A 22,753-nucleotide genomic window follows, 5' to 3' on the forward strand; every position below is an offset into this window, starting at 1 on the left:
TTAAGCGACGGAAAAAAAAATTAAAGAACTGTTTAATGCTTAATTCACTAAAATAACAACTAGAACGACAAAGAAATAACTATGTTTCGTAACTAAATATCCATATTTCTTTCTAGTGACATTTTTTACAAAGTTTTCATGGCTGTATGTCGCCAGAAAAAAGCAAGTTTAAGATATGCTTATCAATAAAGATCAAAATTAAAATCTTTAAATTAAGATAATCACAAATATTTTACATACAATCGTGGTGCCAGCATTTTATAACCTTCGTTAATACCTCTTGAAACTTTAGAAACATCTGTCACGGCCAAAAATATTTTTTCCTTACTTGGTTCGCTCCTTCATAACATCTACCAGCTTCGAATGATGAAGTTTATTTAATGAGATGGCGTCAGATTTGAGAAATATACAGCCTATACGGAAACATTCGACAACAAATTGAATGTGCAATGAGAGTTTTATCTTTGTTTACGTATCTTTTTTCTATCTTCACTTCAGTTCAGTAAGTACCAGTAACAAAAATAAAAATATTTTTCTTGTGTTGATACTTGTGTTGATACTTTATTATTTTTAATATCATCGACGCGTGACCATCACACAAAGGGATATTATATTTTATGTTTTGAATTTAAGTACCAACGTTTGACAAATGTGTAAAAATACTGAAGATAAAATGATAGAGCTGGTACTTTATTACACAACATCTATGGACACACGTGTTGTTGTTCTGCAAAGTTTTTGCGCAAAAATTCATCTTTTTCAAACAAACAGCTTGAATGACCCCTTTAATATAAAAGCAGCAGATCTCTTTAGTTTGAAGCCATTTTCCACTTGATCTTACTAACAAGTTATTACAAAAACTAAACTATAGTAAAGACTTTACGGGGCTTTCCAAGCAAGCTGATCTGGTCTTATTTTTAATCAGCAGCCGTGTCTTCATTTTTTAATAAGGGATTATCCTTATTAAAAAATGAAGCAAGACAACTCAATTTTCGTAAAATTCTCTTTTAACGAGAACTTTTACCTCAGAGTTGTCAATCTTTTTAGAGAGTCAAGTATGAGGAGATTTAACGACTTTTGGCGAATTTTTTCAACCTTGATGACGATGGTGTTTTGAGAAGATTTCGGGACATTTTTATAATTTTCAACAACAGATAAGATTTGAGAGGATTTTAACGGGATGCCATGAGTGAAGATGAAACCATTGCTGTACAAATAAAAACATGCGATGGGTTGTACAATTAAAATTAAGGAGATTTCAGGAAAAAGTATTCTCCACCAAACACTGCTATTTAATAAACACGATATGTTAACCAGAATTCTACAAAATATAAGTAAAATTTCAACATTGCTGCGAACGTTTTTTGCCAAAAAATATTTGTTCTTTTTTTTTTCATTCATTGTCGGCCTCATTGTCGATCTTAAAGAGTTAAACCAATAACAACATAGAATCGCCTACTGCATCAAAAAATTTAAAACCTGGTTTCCATCCAAGTCAAGTGAATGAACAAAGTAAACTTAGTTTATGCGTGTTCAAAAATAGCGTGAAATCAACATGCACTTTTTTATCAGAACTTCTAAATTTCAACTGAGGTTTGTTTTTGTGTTCTTCTTAAAGTTACGGATGATGATGAATATTTTTTAGGATTGGAAGGCAAAACTTATCTTGTTAGAAGTTATCTTATTGTAGAAGCGTACATGTGTACTGAAATGAAATGAGAAACAGTTTGGAAATAATTGGTTCTCAGTAATTCTAGACTCATATTATTTTGTTCTTATAACATGGCGGAATTCAGGCTAAGTATGTTGTTGATTTTGGCAAAATCTCAGCCTCAAAGTTTTTAGAAACTAGGTTCCTTTACAAAAAACGTGTATTACATCTCAAAGTAAACTTTTAGTTTTTAAACTGATCTATGTATGCATAAAAAAAAAAAAAAAGTTTAAATACAAAAAAAATAATTTTTAAATAAACAAAATAATTAAAAACAGCATAATGTGATTTCAGCACGTTATCCTAATCTTGCAAGCTCCTGCAACAAAATCGATTCAAACATCCACCATTTTGACATCCAGCTGCGACGTCAGCATAAGGACCTTCAATGTTATCACAATAAAACAATTCACTGGATTCAATTGACGGACATTGGTCTATTAACTCGCTCAGGCCATCAGCAGAGACATTCAAGCAGCCTGATAAATCGAGATGACGTAATTTTGGTAAGCCGCCATATTTACTCAGAGCCCTAGATAGAAACCATGAAGAACGCAAAGTTTTATGGGTGAAATAGCAAATATCTAATGAAGTTAGATATTTTTGACAATAAGAAAACACGGTTGGCCGTATGTGAATTTTAAAGAACAGACTACCAATGTTTTAAATAAAATAAATATTTTTAGAAGATTTTGGATGTGTTATTTCTGTTAATCATTAACCATCTCACTAATCCAATAAAACTACCATACTCCAAAGCTAAAGACAATCTTACTATTATCTAATGATCTCCAGCTCAAAGAAGAACTATTCTCTCGCGATCTCCATTTTAAAGAAGAACTATTGTCTAATGATCTCCAGCTTAAAGAAGAGCTATTGTCTAATGATCTCCAGTTTAAAGAAGACCTTTTGTCTAATGATCTCCAGTTTGAAGAAGAACTATTGTCTAATGATCTCCAGTTTGAAGAAGAACTATTGTCTACTGATTTCCAGTTTAAAGAAGAACTATTCTCTCACGATCTCCAGTTTGAAGAAGAACTATTGTCTACTGATTTCCAGTTTGAAGAAGAACTATTGTCTAATGATCTCCAGTTTGAAGAAGAACTATTGTCTACTGATTTCCAGTTTGAAGAAGAACTATTGTCTACTGAATTCCAGTTTGAAGAAGAACTATTGTCTACTGATTTCCAGTTTGAAGAAGAACTATTGTCTACTGATTTCCAGTTTGAAGAAGAACTATTGTCTACTGATTTCCAGTTTGAAGAAGAACTATTGTCTAATGATCTCAAGTTTAAAGAAGAACTATTCTCTCACGATCTCCAGTTTAAAGAAGAACTATTGTCTAATGATCTCCAGCTTAAAGAAGAACTATTGTCTACTGATTTCCAGTTTGAAGAAAAACTATTGTCTAATGATCTCCAGCTTAAAAAGAACTATTGTCAAATGATCTCCAGTTTAAAGAAGAACTATTCTCTCACGATCTCCAGTTTAAAGAAGAACTATTGTCTAATGATCTCCAGCTTAAAAAGAACTATTGTCTAATGATCTCCAGTTTGAAGAAGAACTATTGTCTAATGATCTCAAGTTTAAAGAAGAACTATTGTCTAATGATCTCCAGCTTAAAGAAGAACTATTGTCTACTGATTTCCAGTTTGAAGAAAAACTATTGTCTAATGATCTCCAGCTTAAAAAGAACTATTGTCTAATGATCTCCAGTTTAAAGAAGAACTATTGTCTAATGATGTCCAGCTTAAAAAAGAACTATTGTCTAATGATCTCCAGTTTAAAGAAGAACTATTCTCTCACGATCTCCATTTTAAAAAGAACTATTGTCTAATGATCTCCAGCTTAAAAAGAACTATTGTCTAATGATCTCCAGTTTAAAGAAGAACTATTGTGTAATGATCTCCAGTTTAAAGAAGAACTATTGTCTAATGATCTCCAGTTTAAAGAAGAACTATGGTGTAATGATCTCCAGTTTAAAGAAGAACTATTTTCTAATGATCTCCAGCTTAAAAAGAACTATTGTCTAATGATCTCCAGTTTAAAGAAGAACTATATTCTAATGATCTCCAGCTTAAAAAGAACTATTGTCAAATGATCTCCAGTTTAAAGAAGAACTATTCTCTCACGATCTCCATTTTAAAAAGAACTATTGTCTAATGATCGCCAGCTTAAAAAGAACTATTGTCTAATGATCTCCAGTTTAAAGAAGAACTATTGTGTAATGATCTCCAATTTAAAGAAGAACTATTCTCTCACGATCTCCATTTTAAAAAGAACTATTGTCTAATGATCGCCAGCTTAAAAAGAACTATTGTCTAATGATCTCCAGTTTAAAGAAGAACTATTCTCTCACGATCTCCATTTTAAAAAGAACTATTGTCTAATGATCTCCAGTTTAAAGAAGAACTATTGTCTAATGATCTCCAGGTTAAAGAAGAACTATTCTCTCACGATCTCCAGCTTAAAAAGAACTATTGTCTAATGATCTCCAGTTTAAAGAAGAACTATTGTCTAATGATCTCCAGTTTAAAGAAGAACTATTCTCTCACGATCTCCATTTTAAAAAGAACTATTGTCTAATGATCTCCAGCTTAAAGAAGAACTATTGTCTAATGATTTCCAGTTTGAAGAAGAACTAACGAAAAAACTTACATATATGTGTTTTTGTTACATGTCCCGAAAACAACATGACAAAAAATTTTCATTTTTTTATGTCCAATTTTTCCCCTTTAGAGACGATAACTACATTAACGGTTGCCGCCATTATTGAACAAAGGTCAAATTGATTCTTTAATATTTTGTTCATTTGTGTCGTTTAAACAGAAAGTCATAATTTACACTGGCTAAAGCTCACAAATATAACCAGTTCATACTCAGATTATAATGAATATTTTAACCACAACTTTTTATCAATCGTTAGCTCTTCTTTAAGTAATATGAAATTACAGTAATTCAACTTATTTCGCGAAGTATTAAATATCCGTCCACAAGCCTTGTGCAACTAAACATTTTATGTCCTACAGAATGTCTCTCACCTCAAACCAGCATCCGTGATCTGATAGCAACCACTTAAACGTAAAGTATGCAATCGACGTATTTCACTGGATGTATTTTTGTAGACTTTTTTACAACAATCTTTCTGCCTGTAGAATCCTTCTTTCTTTGACTTTCCCAAAGCAATAGAAAGTTTGATTAAAGTTTTATCTGTTACGTTTTTGCAACCGGATACATCCAAGTATTGCAGTTTAGTGCAACCAGCTTTAAATAAGCTAAAACAAAAATTGCGTATAACACATAATCACAGATTTTATATTGACTAGTTATGACTCCGTTGTAAGATGCACTGGAATTTGCCTGTCGCTAATTGCAGCTATCATTTTGGCTCACAAAAAGAAAGAAAATTAGGCAGACAGGCATTTCTCAACTTTTATCGGATTAAATCAAATTCCTATTTGCTTGCTGTCTTAGCAAGGATTTTGATGAAATAGTTTGAAAAAGCTTTGCAGAAACTTTGAGCATACAAATACCATTATGAAAACTTTCAGGAATATGAATTCATTACTAGCTTGTACTCTTGGCTCACCTTGCTTTAAATTGTTTTTTTAAACATAATACAGACCAGAAACTTAGCCGAAAAATTTAATGTTTTAAATGATTTAAGTGGAAATATTAATGAACATAGCGCAGCCTATAAATGGAATTTGTTGCAGGTGATTTGTACACTGATATGAAATTTCTAATATAAAATCAACAAGTTACAGAAAAAATTAATTCCCGTTTACATGATTTTCTCAATTTGATTTTCATGAATCTATTCTAATTTGACATCTCACTACCGATTTATTTTAATTTTCAGCAGAATATTTATACTGCCCAATCGGTTAGAAACTTGCTACACAAACTCATATTGGGAATCTCATATCAGTAAAATCCCCAATAGGCTTCATGCAAACTTTTTTAAATTTAACTTGGTAATAACAAAACTAAAAAATACAGAAAAAGAAAAATCGGAAATAAAAGAGCTAAATAACCAATAAGCATCGTTTTCCAACATATACTTCATCAATCAGTTGTTTTCAGATTTTCACGAATACAATGTAACCAAGGCTTGTGAAAAATACACTTGATACAAAAAAACATATTCAAGATCCAAACAGTTTTACCCTAGCAATCCAAGGTCGGAAATAATAGTTTGAGAAATATCCAAGTGTTCAAGATTCCTACAATGCGATAATATGCGAAATATCTAAATAGAATATAACGTTAGTTAGTTAAACTTAAAATACCAACAAAAAAACTGGACACTACATTACTATCGCTTGCTAACAAAAGTTGTTGAATCGTGTACTATTTTCTACCTATTTTCGACATATGGATCTAATGATATCTTTGGCAATATATTATTTTTGCCCAAGTGTATGTGAGTTTCCCTTAATTCTAAAGGCAATATATAATCTAAACCCCCCCCCCCCCCAACAGAATTTCCCAATGCTTTCCTCTTATTTTTGCTAACAAAAATTTTACTAAGAGTTCAAATGAAGATGTAAGATTTAAGATTCCTTATGACACAAAGAAATATTTTAGCTTTAGTTTATTAAAAAAACTAGTTGTAATCACAAACAATTCGTTTGTTAAGCAACAAAAATAACAAAACTGTTCAAAACAAGTTTCTAAAAATGTATACGCTTTTTTAGCTCAGGTTAAACGATTTCCTATTTTCCAAACCATTTGATTTCCCTAATGTGAGGCTTGGGCAATACACAACAAACAAACACGAAAACAAACAAACAAAATAATCACCATTCCATTGGTTATTGCTTTACTACATTCCAAAACAAATGTTTTCACATATCTTCCATTTTTCGGCAACAAATACCTTGATAAACCATTAAGTATTCTTTTTTCTTTTTTTACCAGTTCATGAACAGACTCCTCACCATCGGTGCTACTGCTACTACTGCTACTGTCATCATTCTCACAAGAATTGTCACCTATTTTCTCATCTGCAAAACTGACAAAATATTTAAGGTTCTTACTGACATCTCTAAACACAGGACCTCGCATGTGAGAAGCACTAATCACACTGAATTTAACTAGCATACACCGTAAGGAAAAAACTTTCTTGGAAAAATGTGTGCTTATTTTCAAAAAGACCCTCTTGGCCAAGATTCACTTTACAAAATCCGAGTTGCCATTGGCGACTGAAGAAAAGACCTATGTTCCTTGGTCGGCACCGGTGCATAACCAAGTTCTATTTTAAAGGTTAATTTTAAAGATTAGAAATTTAGAATATTTTCATGGGGATGGAAAAGCTCTTGATTTTTATGTATCCATGAATCCAATTTCCATAACATTTGGGGCTGTGTTTTTCATGCTAGCAGAGTGCTCTTAGATCCTCTGAAAAAAAGTGAAAACATTAGTTCTTTGATTTCTTGATTTTCAAAATAATATTGTGTGAATTTAACTTGATACGAACGGTTGATTTTGAACATTTTCATAGGAAATTAATTTCGAAAGATTTTAGCAAAAACTGTGAAATCTTTAACATTTGGAAATATTTGACCGTAATAATTTTTTTTCTCCTTGTTCGAGAGTAGTGAGTCGAAATATGCCAACTCGTATTTGAAATTAAAAAGAGATAAGGAGACTAAAAAATAAATTAAAATTAACAAAATAAACCCTAAAATCCATCACTCTTTTTGCCAAAAAAGTTTCTTTATTTCAGACAAGCTTAAAAAACATAAAATCAATTTTATTTCCTTTTAAACGGCGGAATAAAATAGACAACAGTTAACAATAGACACATGCATTAATAGTTTCTCTGAATTCTTTGTTGCATTTCTTTTTGACGACGACAGATAGAGAAATTATTAATTATATTAATAATGGTATAATTTTTTTCTAGCATAATTTTTTTGGTAGTTGTGGAATTGGAAGATCTGGACATTGTCACGAACACTGTCAGATAAACTAATTGGATAAAAATCACTGATGTAATATTAACATTAATATTTTTCTTACTCGGAAAATGTCACCAAGTCGTAGTTTGGTTGGCAATCACAATTACAGTCATCGGAATTTGCTCCAATACCAAAACACCAGTCACCTCTTGCCCACCTAGCAGGATGCAATACACTCCAAAGATCACCATTCATTGCACACTCACTCCATTGTTTACAGACTTGCGCAGTATGGCAAAGATCCTTTGGATTCAAATACGAGAATATGTTCATAAGCATTTCAGGTGGCAGACATTTTATCAACTGTCTTGCTTGTTCAGTATCATGTTGGAAATCGTGTGAAATTGCTGAAGAAAAGTTACAAAATCTTTCGTATATTTGGAGTAAAAATTAAAAGACTAACTTCTACATCTATTATGTTAAGCGAAACCAAACATAGTAACGCAGACCACGCAGAAATGATTTGGTATAGTAATTTTCCATATAGTAATTTTAACAATGAAAGTTAACTAATGTCTAAAATATGTTTTAAACCAACGTAACACAGGTAAAGGACATGTCCGTCTATTAGGAACGCCAAGGTTAGATTATGGACATTGTTAACTGCTAACTAGCAGAATACTGAATTACTTGAAAAAGTTATATAAGAACATTGAGCATCCACAAGCTGCTTTAAGATAAATCAAATATAAGATTTCCAGATTGGTTCATCAAAGCAAACAAATATGCGAGGAAGTGTGTAGTCAAAAACTTTAAATTAAGGGAAGCACATACTTTCTTCACTGATAGACAAGCAGCCAAAACTACAATTGAATGACTGTTCAGCGACAAGACGTTTCTATAATAGTCATACACAATGTATTATTTATGCATATCATGCAAAAAATAACTTGAATATACAAAAAAACAATTTTTTTTCCATCTGATATAGCTTCAAACAAAAAAAGAAACTGAGAAACAGAAGATGTCCATAAAACAAAACAATGATTGAAAAAGAAATTCTTGGTAGATTTATTCACTAAAAAGAAAAAAATTATTTTCATATAAAAAAAAAATGTTATATTTTAATGACGTCATATCTGTAGGAAAAAAATTCGTTTTTCCAGAACTTTCTATGTTTATAATGTCTATAGTATGGCATTTATAGATGTTCGAGGTAAGGTAAACAATATAATGACGTCATTGAGTTTAGAAATGACATTTTGCTGCATCGAATTTTCCTTCAAATCTGCTCTGCTCTTTATTCCGAGAACCCCTATTATCTCCTTAGGAACAGCCTAGCAACCACTTGGCCATGAACATTCGTGTAATAATAAGTTTACAAGCAATATAACATCTTATAACACTCGTACAAGCATGCCAGCACTTTTAAAATTTACAAAAAAAAACCCTGTCTGAAAAATGCAATACCCCCTGTTAAATATAAAAATTTTGAATTTTTTTTCTTCTCACAAGCCTTAATAAAAGTAAAAAGTAAAAGCGGAACAAAAGTTATACCCAGTCAAAGGGGCTGCAGGCACTTTAACCTTTACCCCTAGTGCTGATAGACTTCAGGCTTGTTGCATATATCCCACATATATTTTACGCATTATAAAATCTGAATGAAAGCTATTTTTTTACCTCTTTTAAATCTTTGAGTTCATGCAGCCGAATCACGATTTCCTTTATATGACGTAACTCATCAGGTGGCAAGAACTGCATTAGCATAGGTTGCAGTACCTATTAAAAATAATGAAAAACGTTATACACTGAACTTTTGAGATTTTTTAATTTACTGTGAACAGTGGCAGATATTTAACAGGAGAGTGAATAAACAATTCGAACATTTATTTATTATTTTAGTTTCCAGAAAATAAAACACAATTGTAACATAGAAATAAGAACACAAAACAGTTGCAATTTATTCTAAGATCATGCCTTGCTATCAATTTAAAAATTAAATAAAATTAGGGGGTTTGTAACGGTACAATGACTTCCATATATTTTATAAAAAGGATAATTTACTCCCATTTTCGAAATAAATATTGCTTTTGTAACAAGTTTTTTTAAAAATACAGTATGTTTCCTTTTCCAAGTGCTATTTCGTTTCTTCAAAGTAATTTTTTTTAATGCGCACTTAAGTAAGGGTCAAATTTGCCTGAAAATAGCTATATTACATGCATGCCTCTATAAAATGAATATAGTGAAAACGCGTTTGGTTACAATTCAATATGAAAATACTGCTTTTTGAATCATTTAATAACAAGAAATCTTACAAATGCACCCGAATTTGTCACACTTATAGTTTGTCACAATTTAAATAGCTTAATTACACAAATGTATCTAAAAATTTAAGACCAAAACACTCTAAATTGGTGCCTTGTCTCCACAACATTCTATGTAGACTGAATTCAAATTCTAACGTTGTCATTTTCGTACACTGAATAGGGATTAACAGAGGTTTTATGAAGAGGGGGTAAATTATGAGCGAGTTTAGGTTCTGAATACTTTTTTTATTTATCTATGTTTACAAAAAACAGCTTGGCTATCAAATTAAAGTTAAAGAACATGGTCCCTCCCACTCTAGAAGAAAATGTCTCCTCCAATTGACTGCACGCTACTTTTAACTATTTTGATGATACACATGATTTCTATTTCAAATGTTTGTAACCAATTAAATCTTTAGACATGACCATGGGTTTTTTTTTGAGCCAAAACTCTTTAAATTTAAGTCTTGATCTATACGCGAATATTCTATCTGACACTTTCTTTTCTTTCCCTCTCATATAATCATTAAAGTCAATTTAAAAATTAGTTAATTGAGTTTTGCAGGAACAAACCAGAATATTGTAATGAAAAATAGTTTTTTTTAAGATTTTTAGTCAGGTTAAGATAGTCAGACAAAATTTTAGCCACAACAGGGGGAATTTTATAGCTGGAGAAAGTTTTTTCGCCGACTCTCATGATTAGTTTTTTCTCCCTGTGTTTTACCTAATATGTTAATATAAAATTAATAATAAAATATGTAAATATTAGAGTAAGTGTTTTTTAAAACTGATAGCAGTCTCATTCATTGTGTCATAACTTACCTGCTCTTCTTCTACCATATGCGGTAGATACTCCTCAAAAAATTCTTGTAATGCTTCATTTAACTTCAGTCCTTGAACTCTTAAATCACGAACAAACCCTTCCTCAACTTCCCTTTCTGTTTTACGAACTTGATTCAGTATGTCAGATATGTGACTATGAGCATGCAAATGCACTAGTAGTTTTTTCAGTGCTTCACCTTGTAAGCGACGTTTAAGTATCTTCATGATGTACTTGTTTTCAATTTCCTCATGATGTTTTAACTCTGTGAATGTCTTTAAAAGCTCTGATAAAAGAGTACGAAATGATGCAACACATGAAAAATCTGTACATTTGACCTGTAAAAGAAAACATTTTTAAAATAATGTAAATACATGTACAGAATGTAGATCAAAGATACATAAACTGTCTATTCTTGTTTTACAAAAAAGTATTTAATTTCTTAAACTTTTTTTTAGATTTACAAAGGCTCATTTTAAATCAATTTGGCGTAGAGTTTAATATTGCGACCATACGACTCACTAGAAGGAAATTGGGTTGGGTTCAAAGTGGTCCAAAATATTGCCAGTTAATCAGAATTCCAAACCAGATAGCACGCTTAGCATTCGCACAAGATTGTTTATTACAAAAAGAGCAGTTTGATAATGTTATATTCACTGATGAATTTAGCATATTGTTAGACAAACATGGAAAATTGTGTTTCCGAAAAAAAGGTACACTGCCAAACTTAAAGCCAACAGTGAAACATCCCTACAAGGTGCATGTATGGGCTGGAATTTCAAAGCGAGGCCCCACAAACATAGCTATATTTATGCGAATAACGAGGAAAAAATTTTAGGTGGATGAAATATTACAAAATCTTCTTCTTCCTTTTATACAAAAGGTTTTTCCTGATAATCATCGTTTTCAACAAGATAATGACCCAAAACATACAAGCAAGTTTCTCCCTATTTCTACTTTGTTGTCTGTTATACACGCAAGGCCGAATTTTCACCTATAATAAACTTTTTTTTAGGTAAGAACTATGCTATGAACTTTATCAAAGAAAATAACATAAATTATTGGCCTACTCCAGCAGAATCACCTGATATGAACCCAATAGAAATGATGTGGCATGAACTGAAAACTCATATTAGAAGACGCGTGAAACGAAACATAGAAGAACTTGTTAACGGTATTAGTAACTTTTGGAGCACAGTGGATTATCATAAATGCACTAAGTACATTAATCATTTGCAAAAGGTATTACCGATAGTCGTGGAAAGACAAGGCAAAGCATTGGGACATTAGTAGAACAAAAATCCTATTGTACAGGGTTTTTTTATCTTATTTTTATCTTTTATTTATCTTTATTAAGCTCAACGTTCTTATAAACTAGGTTAACTGTAAATCTCTTGACTATCACAACGATCCAATGAATGCAGATAAATTTGATAATCAAGCTGAAATAAAATCTACAGATACAACTAAAAAAAGAAAACCTGAAGAAAAACATACAGAAGAACAAACATCCGGGATTAAAAAGAAAAAGCAACCAAAAAGGAATTCAAAAGATGCAAAAACCGAAGAAGCCTCGGGAAAAGACGCAATAAAAAAGGATACAATTAAAAGCGATGAAACAAAGACAAAAAAAGAGAAAATAGAGAAAAGAAAAGAAAAAACAAAACAAAAGCTTCCATTACTAAAGAGCTGGTAAGCGTATGAGGATCCCAGGGCTTTAACAAAAAATAGGGTTGGCTTAAAAATTTATTGCGTTTTCTACCTTTTAAATAAATTTTATATATGCTTATGTTATTTACTAGGCATTTATGGTTAAGATCACCGAAGTGAACAATAAAAATTTACTTCTGCCCCGTGCATGTTCAACGTCGACCTCCTCAATGTTGGCACAGGCGACAACTTCACTGTCAAAATACACGGTGCAATCTATGATGAAAAAAACAGAAAAAAATCCATCGACACCAGAAAACGAAATTTCTACACCATCTTTTTCACTACCTGGCGCATCAATAATAAAACTAAGCCAATCACCACCTCCACAGGCGCGAAAAAAACCTTAACTGCAGTCTTCGCCAGCATCTGCACCAGGTCTTCCAATCCTTCCAGACTCGCCACTGCCTCCTCAAATATTTGAAACTAATGTTTCAACAAGTATACCATCACCGTCTTGTTTTTGGCCTTTTAAACCACTAACGCATTCACCATTGTGTTCTTCAAAGACAACAGAAAATCAGTCCATGCTCCCTTTAACGTCGCTCCTAAACGAAGACTCGCTATTCGTATCGAAAGAAATACTTGATGATAGCGAAAATGAAAAGTCGTTTTCGCAAATTTTTCTAACAATTACGGTTAGTTTTTAACTACAACGGAATAAATACATGTTAAATAAATTGTTAGAAAAATTTGCGAAAACGACTTTATCACTGTTAACCTTTAATTTTCTTATATTTTTAAGGTAACTCCTTCACAAAATGAATTGGTTGAACAGATGAAAGCCTTGCGAAAGCAAGTTGAAGCGTTATCAAAAAATTAGGAATATCTGCAGTCATTGATAAGGCAGTTAATAAAAGATCGTAGTTCAGATGCTGTAAGCAACCACGAACGTATGATTGTGAAAGTGGTAACGCTTTTAACAACCCCACAGTTACACGAATCGCCTAGGCGAAGAAGCTTCCAAATGTCGCCTATTCCATTGATGACACCGACATCAGCATCGACATCAGTTTCATCAGCTTCATTTACAAAGACCAATACAGATTCTCCGTTGGCTTAATTAACGTTTGCCCAAGTGCAACAATTGAAGCTACAATCAAGCTCCTTACCAAACTTCGCTAAGAATTTGTCAGAACATATTTTCACAAAGACTGAGCGTAGGGAGGGCAATTGCTCGGGAACAAAAGAACGGAAAAAAGCTTGATGAAGAAAAGCTAGAAAAAATAAAAAACTATGTATTCGAATTACATGCCATGGGCGCAAAAGAAAAAAAAAGAAATGTGGCAAAAGTGCAAGGATGCAATCAATGAGGCTGGAAGCCGCAAGCAGCTTTTTTGATTAGTTTTATATACGTTTTTCCTAAGATAAATCTTTTTTTGTAGGCTATACATGCTTCTTGAAACTTATTTTACACTTGAAAAATGAAAAAATGTTGACATGATTTTTGTTTGATTATTTCCATTGCTTGCTTCGTCTCAACATCGATCCCAAGGCTTTCTTTTCTCTCTTTCTTTCTCGCCGTCCCTTGTATCAAAAAGATAAAAAAGCCCTGGGATGGAGGTTGGCATTGTCTGTCAATTATCTAAAATAAAAAAAAATAAGAATAATAAAAAAGGATATAAGTTGTTTAGCATGGCCTTTTTCGTTAATAATAAGTTGTCAAACTGTAACAAAATAAGAACATTAATATCTATACATACTTAACAATGAGAAAATTAAGAACGTTCTAAGAGTCAAAATTTCATATTGTATCGTACAGAGCGCATTTCTCGAATAACTAACAATTATCTCACATTGGAACTTTGATGCCGATGAAGTTGTCAATTTTTCTGACTAAAGATTTGCTGTATAACAACAATAAACAATAATTTCTTCGTTCTTTCTTTGTAATTAAACAACATTATATGGTCGCTGATCTTAAAAACAATGATTTACAACTTATTTACATAACACAGGGACATGTTTTCCTCTAATTGGTCAAACAAGCATTTCGGCATTCTACAACAAGTCCCAGTTACAGCTTTCCCATATACAAATAATTCATTAGTTTACATAAAATCGCTTTGTTGTCAGTTCCATTATTTTTAATGCTAATCTCCGTGTTCTTTCTTTTTTTAACTCTGATCTTTTTTTAACAAACGCCATCAGCTCTTGCCTGCAAATGCAAACATCACTTGCTTCTGCATTCATGCACAAAATATGCCACATATATTTAATTATTTTAAGAAACCGCAAATGAAACAAAGAAGTATATAAAGAACAAAAACATGGATCAGACCCACAAAGCCTCAAAAAGTAATAAAAAGATGCTAGAACTTTTTCAAAGAATTCCTGCTATTATTTAAAAGAAATAATTTATTAAACATACTTTCTTATTCTTACGTTGCAATTTAAGAAATTATTTTTTTTGAGATTATCATTTAAGGTGGCAGTAACCCTTTTTTAGCAGTCCAAATAGCTGAATTATTTACTCAGTGTTTTATTTATACCATTTTTTTTTACTATTTCCTAAAAATATAAGCCTTAATACATAATAAAATGATTTTAACTTTACACTAAAATTGCTGAGTCAGCAGAAATCTCTATTTAAAAATGTATCATAAACAAGAAAAAAATCAGCTTCTTCGAGCTCCAACTTTTTACAATCTCATTATTTTCCATCAGCTTCTGGTTTTTAATGAACCTTGGGTTAACCCTGTTAAAACGGTGTGCGGATTTTTTTTGTTAATTCTTATTTTTTTAACAAAAGCCTTTTGTTTTTTTCAAAATATTCTTTGTTAGCATCCCCTGCTGCATCGAACACTGTTAAAAGAAAAATATTACGAATAAAAGGATTTCTACATACAGTATCATGGCTGCATGGTTCACCAAGCATGTCTGAAAATTTTAAAGTAAAACGAAAATGCTATCGAAAGTAAAAGCTTGTGCAGTGTACCATAATGAAGATCGTCTTAAATTTCTACATAATGCGCCATCTTTGTTGTTATTAACGTTTCTCTTTAATAATTACGTCATTTCTTTCTGTACAATTTTGCAAGCGCGTAGACTTAAACTATATTCGGCAGAACTAATTAATTATTCATGAATTTTATTTTAAAGAGAAATTGTTGAGGCTAAATATTTTTGGTGAAGGATAATATATAGTATTTTAGCCATAAAATCGTGACAAGTGTGATATAACAGAAAAAATATGAATATATAGTCTGAAAACAATCTTTCGTAACTAATTATGTAAAAAAAAAATTTCGATTTTTAAAAGGGTTACTGTCACCTTAATTTATTTTTTCTCTTTAAGTGCAATTAATTTTAACACATCGGGATGTATCGAGACTGCAAATCAAGGAAGCGCGATAAGGCTTCACGAAATAGAAATTTAGGAGCAAAAAAACCTATCGCGTATCGATCGCGTCGCGCACGATACGCGATCCTCGATATTAAGATACCTTTTTACAGTACTGTAGCTACCCAAACCATTATCCAAAATGCTACCCCAATTGGGGTACCCCATGTTTTGAATTAACCCTGTAATTAGTGTACTTGAAAATTTTTATGTTTTTATAAATCTGGATGCTGAATCTATGATGGCCCCTATAGCTCTATCTTTATCTTCTTAAGTACAACACTTCTCTCTGCAATCTTCTTTTCTGTTCGAAACACTTCTTTTCCAAAGTGATAAACACTTCTCTTCTATAAACTCAAAATTCTTAGACCCAATTCTTATTCGAAATATTGATGAAGCTGGATTTTGATAACTCATGTTTTTGAATAAATGACCAACCACCCTCGTCTCCAGGGTTTTTTGCCTTTTCGATATATAAGAGATGATGGTGAAAATCCCTGTACTTGATAACAATATTTATATTACTGAAGAAAAATGCTGTCTAAATATTAAAGTAAGTAAATAAATAAATAAGCTTGAAGCTTATATATATATTCACTACAAAGAAAAAGCATGTAGTTTGCTACTCTGCTACTGTTATTATTTTATTCATGCACGTGTACATGCACCCAGGACCTGCTGCAATATAAGGTGTAGGTAACTTGAGCACATGTTAGCCAAGTATATACACTTCCTGAAAAAAGTAAAAGAACATATATCCTGGTGGTTGGGTTCGCATCATAATACTGGTTGAACCAATCACGGGCCAGTATTCAGATTAAGCAGCCATTTTGAAATGATAGACAAATGCCGTAATCATAAGGTTTTTGTGGTGAAACCTTCATAAATATGATACTGGATTTTTCAAGAAATTCTTCTTTTTTTAATCAAATTTTTAATACGTTTTAGATATCGCTTAATCTTTGCCATTTTAAAACATTTTAACGCCGTTATGCTTGTAAATTCAGTTTAATTAAGATTTCTACTGTGAAAGTTTGACCATGAAAAGTCCACTTGTACCCTCATCCGAGAGCAACAAAGGAGAACATTCCGACTGCAAAAATAGACTATGGGTGTAAAATTGCAGGCTAGATTTTTAAATTTAGTTGTGAAGAAAAAGTTTTAACCACATGTAGGAAAGTATTAAGTCGAGAAAAGAAGTTTCAAACACAGAAGAGAAGTGTGAGAATTCAAAAGATAATTGTTTGGATCAGAGAATTCAGATAGGTCATTTTTGTTAAAAATGATCAGAAAATTTCTTCACTTAACCTGGATCTGAGATTTATTTTATGGCTTAAAACAGACTACCATATGATAAACGAGTTTCATTGTGATAAATGTTGTTTATAATCCCCAGACTTCTTATTCTCGTATCTGGGTTAACATTATCAAATTTTGAAAAAGAAAACAAGGAACTTTTAAAATGAGTGGCATATTTGGATTTTTCAGCAAAATTTATATAACATAGGAAATTTAGAATACCAAAAGATTATTAGAACAGGATTCTAATTTAAAGTTTTTAAATTTTATATATAAGTGTTTGACCATAATATCTAACTGCAGTGAAAAATTTTCACTGCAGTTAATTTGTGTGGTCATTTCTTCATAAAACATCTTTGGCTACTAATAGAGGCAGTTGTACTTAGTGTATAAACTTGAAAATTTGCATGTTTCCATAAATTTTGGTGCTGAATTTAAGAATTTTTGTTGAAAATAATCAGAAAATTTCAAGAATGTTAACCCGGATCCGAGAATGTAAATTGACAGGCAAAATAGTACAGGCAGTAAGCCGTGGACGAGTCCATTCCATTCTAAACTTTACTTTCAGGTAGAGGCATCTTTTGATATTGAAATTAAAATATAGCTTGCATGTAGTTTAGATTTTGAACATATAAGTATAAAGATGCTAGTAGCTCCAGTACAAAAGTTTTTAACCACAATTTGACTTTCTTCACCTAAGGTCTGCATTTTTTTGTTTGTGGATTTTTCTGTGTAGCTAGCTGGCTAGCTAGCTATTAGCTAGCTAAACGTTAAAATTGTATCGTCAAAATTTAAAACTTTAGAAAAATTTAGACATTTTCTGTGACGTTTTTTCCTAAAAAATCGTTTTTACCTTGTCTGAGGCACGATGCAAAATATGTTTCATCCTATTGTGTGGAATGGTAAAGAGGTCTACATCTTCATAGCTCTTCTGTTTACCTTCCACGGCCGCCATTTTGTTTGTTTTTTAAGGTCTCCCGATTTTTTCTCCGATTTCATATTTTTCTGGGAACTCTTAAAGACAAAACTTTTTAAAAAATGGCAGCAATGATAACTTTCTAAAACTCTTGAACTAAAACTCCGTCACCTTTTTACGGATGAATTGCATATGGTTTGCGACTAAATTTGCTCTCTGCTTTTCCGTATTGATATGGAAAAAAAGCTAGCAGAATTTCGTGCATCTAGAAGACTGAAAGAAAGGCAACAAGGTAAAACTATGAGTCAAGAACATGAAGATAACAAGAAGGATAATAACATATCGTCACAGGTGATAAGACAAGAAAGCAACTCGGTATCTTCTGTGTTAGATAACGATAACTATGGCAGTGAAACTGAATGTGGATACATACAAAGAATTTTTCGGAAATTATACAGTGCAAAATCTTTATTACAATTTGCACTCTGGTTCAGTTTGCTTTTATTTTTTATCGAAATTGAATTTGGGGCTGTTTACTTTATTGTCTCTTTAACAATAATTATGTACTTTAGCATGAAGAAAGGCAAGTCTAATGGTCCAAGTGCCTATTCTGTTTTTAATAAGGACTGTGAAAGAATCGATGGAACATTTACTGCTGAGCAGTTTGAACAACAAATGATATATGGTGGTGCTGTTAGATAATAAATTTAACATCTTGGATTAGATAAATAAATGCATAATTTTAGATTTTGATATTTTTATCATGATGATTATGCCAGCATTTTAACTTTATATATTTGCAAAAAACTCGAAAAAGAGTTTGGATACTAGCTATATATATTTTAGTTGCCGTGTCCAGCCAGGAAAAAAATTCAGGCTCTCAATTATAAGGAAAAAATTCCCAGCTTCAAAACTCTACTGTAGGTAAACTAAGGAACAGGGAGAACACAGCCACTAATGATTTTGTCATCTATAGCTAAATAAACGAGAAAAACGCCATTTATCATCCTAAAACGTTTTTGTAAGAAAATTTTAGCTATTTTATTGTGAATAACATGCAAAAAAAAGCTACTTCAGAAATAATTTTTTCAGACTCTAGGAACGAGGAATTCTAGGATGTGTTCTACATTCTTGATATGTTCTTGGTGCAAAATCACATAATATCTTGTCCGTTTGATTTAGACAGAAAAGCAGAATTTTGAAGCCGGTTCAATAACCTTAACAGGTATATAATTCGTTTCCAAACCTGACAAAACTACACTGCACTGATTTTTCTTTCTGAAACAAAACTTGATCCTAGGGATTTCATGTCTGTTCTTATTTTTTTCAGACGAAATTCCAGTTGCATTTTGTTCTCTTTAAATGGGACTACTGTCAACAATTGCGCTCATGCTCACAATCTTGTCAATATGAATATTCCTCCGTTATTGTAGGTATGAAATAAAGCGATCAGGAGCAACAACTACCACGGGAATAGGAATTTATCAACCAATTAGATTTTAAACACAATTTTATACGAGGTTTGAAATTTTTAAGTGAAAAAAAAAATCGATGAGAAAGGGAAATTTTATTTTTCTGCGCAACATTCAATGTAAACATGAATATCTGCTTTATTATTAAGTATAATAAATAAAATAGAAGATGCTGGAATCGAGTAAAATAACGAACTGGTGGTATAAAAACTAAAATTAAATGCTTTATTTTTTCAACCCAGGGCATCTTGTATCGTTAACCCACCCTAAGGGAAAAGAGAGAATGATTAAAACACACAACCTCGTCCCAGGGCTTTTTGTATTTTACCACCAGTGCTGAGATTATGTTCGTCTCACCGTTAGATATACAAATAGAGACCACGGGTCCTGGGATCCAGGTTGTAGAACACGTTTGTATCTCTTTAACAACTCTCTTTCAAAACAGAGTGTTTATTTTTTATTGTGTTCTTCATCGTACCCTTCATAGTACTTAATAACGGAGACTTCTCTCTTTTTTAGGCAAAATATTAGTGTCATGTTCTATCTCTCTTGCCTATCTCAAAGAGCTCTAGGAATGAGAATGGGTCGTGTTCCTATACAATTGTTGTCATGAAAGAAACTATATTGCGACATCACAATCTTTTTTTAATTTCCAATGTTATCCCTACCCCGGTCCTTTAGCTGGCTTGAAATATCGAGAACCGTGAAAATTTTACCCGTGTTTTAATTATAAACGAAAACCAGGTATGTTTTCCTCAAAGTTTTGGTATAGTATACCAAAACTTAGGGAAAACACGCATTTTTTATAAATATATTTGTGTTAAGGCTTCGTATTTCATAAATTTTTGATTTAAGTAAATTTAATTTTTAAAGCTTACTTTCTATTTTAATGTGTCTTTCTTCACAATCAGTTGCCAGAAATTTCAAAAACTATTGAAAATACTTTCGTAAAGTTACTATTTTGTGAAAGCATAGTTGCTAAAAACAAATATCATGCAGCATGTGATAGGTGGGCATTGGGTACTAGATTTTACAGATTTTTTGGCGCGTACTAATTCTGGTGCACAGCGTAATAATGGTAGAAATTTTGGCGCATGGCAAGAAAGTTTAGAATTTTCGTTAGCACTATACTAACTCTTGATATTAATAAATTTAACAAATATGAACAATTTTCACTAAATAAATGTTATAAAATTTTAGAAGAAGAAAAACATCGCGATTTCGTGCGTAATAATTTTGGCGCACATATCATTTGCGCGTAATAATAATATAAATTTTGGCGCATTTTTAGAATTTTGCGCAAACGCTAAAATTTATACGCGCCAAATTTTATAGCAATAAGGTAAAATCCTGATGGTGTCTGCTACAGAAGTTTCACTATAAGAGAAAAAACAATATATACTAATCACTAACATATCTTTTTATGTATTTATAAATATATTTTTTTTATCATTATTTACCTTATACAAAGGGCCTCCATTGATAGCAGTTTATTTTTATAAATATGTTTTAAATAAATAAATAAATAAATTAATAAGTAGCGTCACGGAACTTTTTAGAGTTATTGAGTAGCTATCGTAAGAAAAAATTACCTTTTTAACAGGTACAGAAAGCGGTTAGTTTTAACGAATATATTTTTCAGCTATACAATGGAATCTCTCTAAGGTGGACACTGTCGGCTATTGTGCCACCATTTTTGGCAAAGATTGGAGAGTGTCTTTTTTTTTCCATAAGAAAATCTGAAGTTCTGTATTGGAGATTGGAAACAATACATCTCAATAAGCTATAACAAAGCAGGACAAACCATGAAAGGTTGAGCTTTTTTTTGCTTTCGTTCACAAATCAGACTTTGTAATATTTAAACTTTAATTGCTTCTCGTAACCACACCATTCAGACAATTCAACTTTCATCATGGTCAAACTCTAAATACTTTCTAGAAGCTACAGGACGTTTTTTAGAATCATGTGAACTGCATTCGGATGACACGAGGAACACGAAACGAGGAACCTGAAACTGAAGCGAATCTGCAGATTTTAAAGGGCTTTTTTTCGTTGAAATAGGTCCGATATCAAAAAGAGCTAAGTACGCCTTAGTACAAGCTATCCTCTTAGATACGAGATTGCATGAGGTTGGAATTTAAACATACGTTATTCGTGAAGCCAGGGATGCATAGGCAACATTTGTTTATTTTGTTTAGTCATAATCAACTACTATTTACTATGATTTTCAAAAAAGTAAACATCAGGGCAAATTTATTGTAAAAAATGATTAGCAGTCTTAAGTAAGCCTTTAATAAATATCCTTTTGTGTCACTATAAAATTTCCCCATTATCATTTTAATGACGACGAGGTTAATATGTCCCAACACAAGGTTCAAGCTTTTGTTCAACAAAATTAAGTGTGCGGTTTATTGCATTGATGACGAGTTCAATGTATTCGAATAACCTTAATGAGTTTGCAAACACAAATTCCATTTTAATGGTAAATATTCTTTTAATTAAAAGATGATTTATTGGTTTTGGCAAGCTTAAGGAACAATCGATCTTTGATAATGCTACCATTAGTGACGAAGAAGAAAAATTGAGAACGTTTTTTGCGTTTCTTCAAATCTTAAACTTCCTAACAAAAATATGATCAGGTCAAATCAAATTTTCCAGTTGTTTATAACAATGATTGCACTTTGAGATTGCGGTTGGTATTGACAATTTTGTTGTTGTTGTTATTTCTGTTTATGTTCCGTATCCTACTATAGTATAACTAACTTGGCGTACACAAAAATTCCCTTACAAGCATTTAATACAAACACTGACATCTGATTAAAGAAACAGGAAATTTGATTTTTGCTCCTGAAACAACAAGTCACAATAATCTATAAAAAAGCCACGAGACAAACAAACACAGGGTAAAGCATAGCAAAGACACGTGTTGCTCTCGTAGGAGACAACATTTTTAAAGCCTCCTTCATCAGGAGGAACTTAGTTTCAACGTTATGATGTCGGAAATATTATTTAGTAACAAAAAACCCCAGAAAAGATTCGTCTTATTATATGCTGATGTCTACATAATGCCAGAAAGGCTGAGTCAGCAATGGTGATTTCCTTTAGAACCTTTTGTTATGGATAAGCAGCTATAATTCTTTTTGTAACGCTCAATATATTCACATTTCTGACTCAATCAAATCAATCTTTGTATTTACTTATTCTCAAGCCTGTTTCTAATATCATATTAAAATGTAGGGATGCGTCACTGATGCAGATGATATTACCCTA

The 22,753-nt window shown here is 31.8% G+C and overlaps 3 protein-coding genes across 3 annotated transcripts in view; 2 read left to right on the top strand and 1 right to left on the bottom strand.

Annotated features, from left to right (window-relative positions):
* LOC130625687 (uncharacterized) overlaps nt 1-15,620 on the top strand; it is a 33,978-nt gene extending 18,358 nt beyond the window's left edge. Inside the window, exons 2-3 of the mRNA XM_057440790.1 lie at nt 11,202-13,091; nt 13,199-15,620. Coding sequence (XP_057296773.1) covers nt 11,202-11,581 — 380 coding nt within the window. The 3' untranslated portion in view covers nt 11,582-13,091; nt 13,199-15,620. The remainder of the gene's footprint in view (nt 1-11,201; nt 13,092-13,198) is intronic.
* LOC130625677 (F-box/LRR-repeat protein 5-like) lies at nt 1,940-18,105 on the bottom strand. The gene is made up of 9 exons (XM_057440777.1): nt 17,949-18,105; nt 10,746-11,081; nt 9,298-9,396; nt 8,452-8,515; nt 7,739-8,024; nt 6,518-6,728; nt 5,881-5,963; nt 4,753-4,986; nt 1,940-2,243 (listed from the first exon to the last, which is right to left on the bottom strand). Exons 1-9 carry the CDS (start codon nt 18,048-18,050, stop codon nt 2,015-2,017), a joined length of 1,644 nt encoding a protein of 547 aa, XP_057296760.1. The 5' UTR covers nt 18,051-18,105; the 3' UTR covers nt 1,940-2,014.
* LOC130625686 (SAYSvFN domain-containing protein 1-like) lies at nt 18,077-20,636 on the top strand. Its single transcript, XM_057440789.1, has one exon. The coding sequence runs from the start codon at nt 18,246-18,248 to the stop codon at nt 18,711-18,713; it is 468 nt and encodes a 155-aa protein (XP_057296772.1). The 5' UTR covers nt 18,077-18,245; the 3' UTR covers nt 18,714-20,636.
* Nucleotides 20,637-22,753: the final 2,117 nt, after the last annotated feature.

This window comes from Hydractinia symbiolongicarpus, chromosome 14 (assembly GCF_029227915.1).
Source record: "Hydractinia symbiolongicarpus strain clone_291-10 chromosome 14, HSymV2.1, whole genome shotgun sequence".
NCBI lineage: Eukaryota > Metazoa > Cnidaria > Hydrozoa > Anthoathecata > Hydractiniidae > Hydractinia > Hydractinia symbiolongicarpus.